Source organism: Geospiza fortis, unplaced genomic scaffold, assembly GCF_000277835.1.
Source record: "Geospiza fortis unplaced genomic scaffold, GeoFor_1.0 scaffold183, whole genome shotgun sequence".
Classification (NCBI taxonomy): domain Eukaryota; kingdom Metazoa; phylum Chordata; class Aves; order Passeriformes; family Thraupidae; genus Geospiza; species Geospiza fortis.
In genome coordinates this window covers 905,046-906,205 of record NW_005054447.1, presented here as the reverse complement: position 1 = coordinate 906,205, position 1,160 = coordinate 905,046, and the positions used below count along the sequence as shown (strand labels likewise).

Here is a 1,160-nt window from a genome sequence, read left to right as displayed (position 1 = left end):
CCGGGGTGGCAGGAGCCGTGCGCTGCTCCCAAAAACTCCCTCACATTCAGTGCCACACACCCCAGCAACCTGTGTGGGGCTGAGCTCGGCTGCACCTCGGGCAGAGTTGGACTCAAAGGCACCCCTCACCAGCCCAGGGCATCCCTCACCGGCCCAGGGCACCCCACGCCAGCTCCCTGTCTCCCCAGTCCCTCTGGGCCCCCAGTACCCCCAGCTCAGAGCCCCCCTTGCCCCCTCCAGCATCCACTGCAAAGACTGAGCGAGCTCCAATAACTTAAGTCAAGTTTATTTCTCAAAAGGGAGGCAAAGCTGAGAGTGACGCCGGGCTGGGGAGGGAATTCTAGGGGAAGAGGGGGTCTCCGGGGAGGACACCCGAGGGCTGGGCTGGCCCGGGGCTCCTGCAGCCTGTCCCCAGAGCCCCCTGAGGAGAAGCACCCGGGGCGGCGGCGGAGCGGGGCTGGGGTCAGTCCCTGGCCGCGCCGGCCGGCAGCTCAGGCCACGGTCTTCTGGAGCTCCTCCAGCAAGCTGAGGAAACGGGCCTTGAGGCTCTCGGTGTAGGGGGTGAGGCGCTCCTTGAAGTCCTGCACCAGGGGCGTCATCTTCTCCCGCAGGCTGCTGAGCTGCTCCCCCACCTTGGCCTGGTATTCGGCGGCCTGGGGGATGCCCTTCTCCCGGATCTCCTCCAGCTTCTGGCTCAGCTTCTGGCGCAGCTCATCGCTGAAGGGGGCCACGTTCTTGCGCAGCTCCTCGACGTGCCCGCGCAGCCGGTCCCGCGCCTCCTCGGCCACCGGGGTCAGCTTCTGCTGCAGCAGCTCCACCTTCTGCTTGCTGAGCTCCTTCAGCTCCTGGGCGAGGGGTGCCAGGCGCTGGCGGTACTGCTCCAGATCCTCCGTCCACTTGGCAGAGAACTGGTCCAGGAAGGGCTTGATCTTCTCCTTCACCTCCTCCAGGTCCTTGGTCAGCTCCGCGCGCAGGGACTCGGTGTCTTTCAGCCACATCTCCCGCACCTCTTTGTAGTAGGGGGCCATGTCCTCTCTCAGCTTGGCGGCGGCCGCGCCCAGCGTGTCGAGGTTCTCGCCCAGCTTCAGGCTGCGGGACGGGAGGGAGGGAGGTCACGCACGGCGCCCGGGCCCCCCCAGCCCCCCGCCACACCCCCCCCA

General features: G+C 67.4%; 1 protein-coding gene across 1 annotated transcript; it reads right to left on the bottom strand.

Moving 5' to 3' along the window:
• Positions 1-270: 270 nt before the first annotated feature.
• LOC115948616 (apolipoprotein A-I) lies at positions 271-1,086 on the bottom strand. The gene has a single exon (XM_031062415.1). It carries the CDS (start codon positions 1,026-1,028, stop codon positions 492-494), a length of 537 nt encoding a protein of 178 aa, XP_030918275.1. The 5' UTR covers positions 1,029-1,086; the 3' UTR covers positions 271-491.
• Between the last annotated feature and the right edge of the window lie 74 nt (positions 1,087-1,160).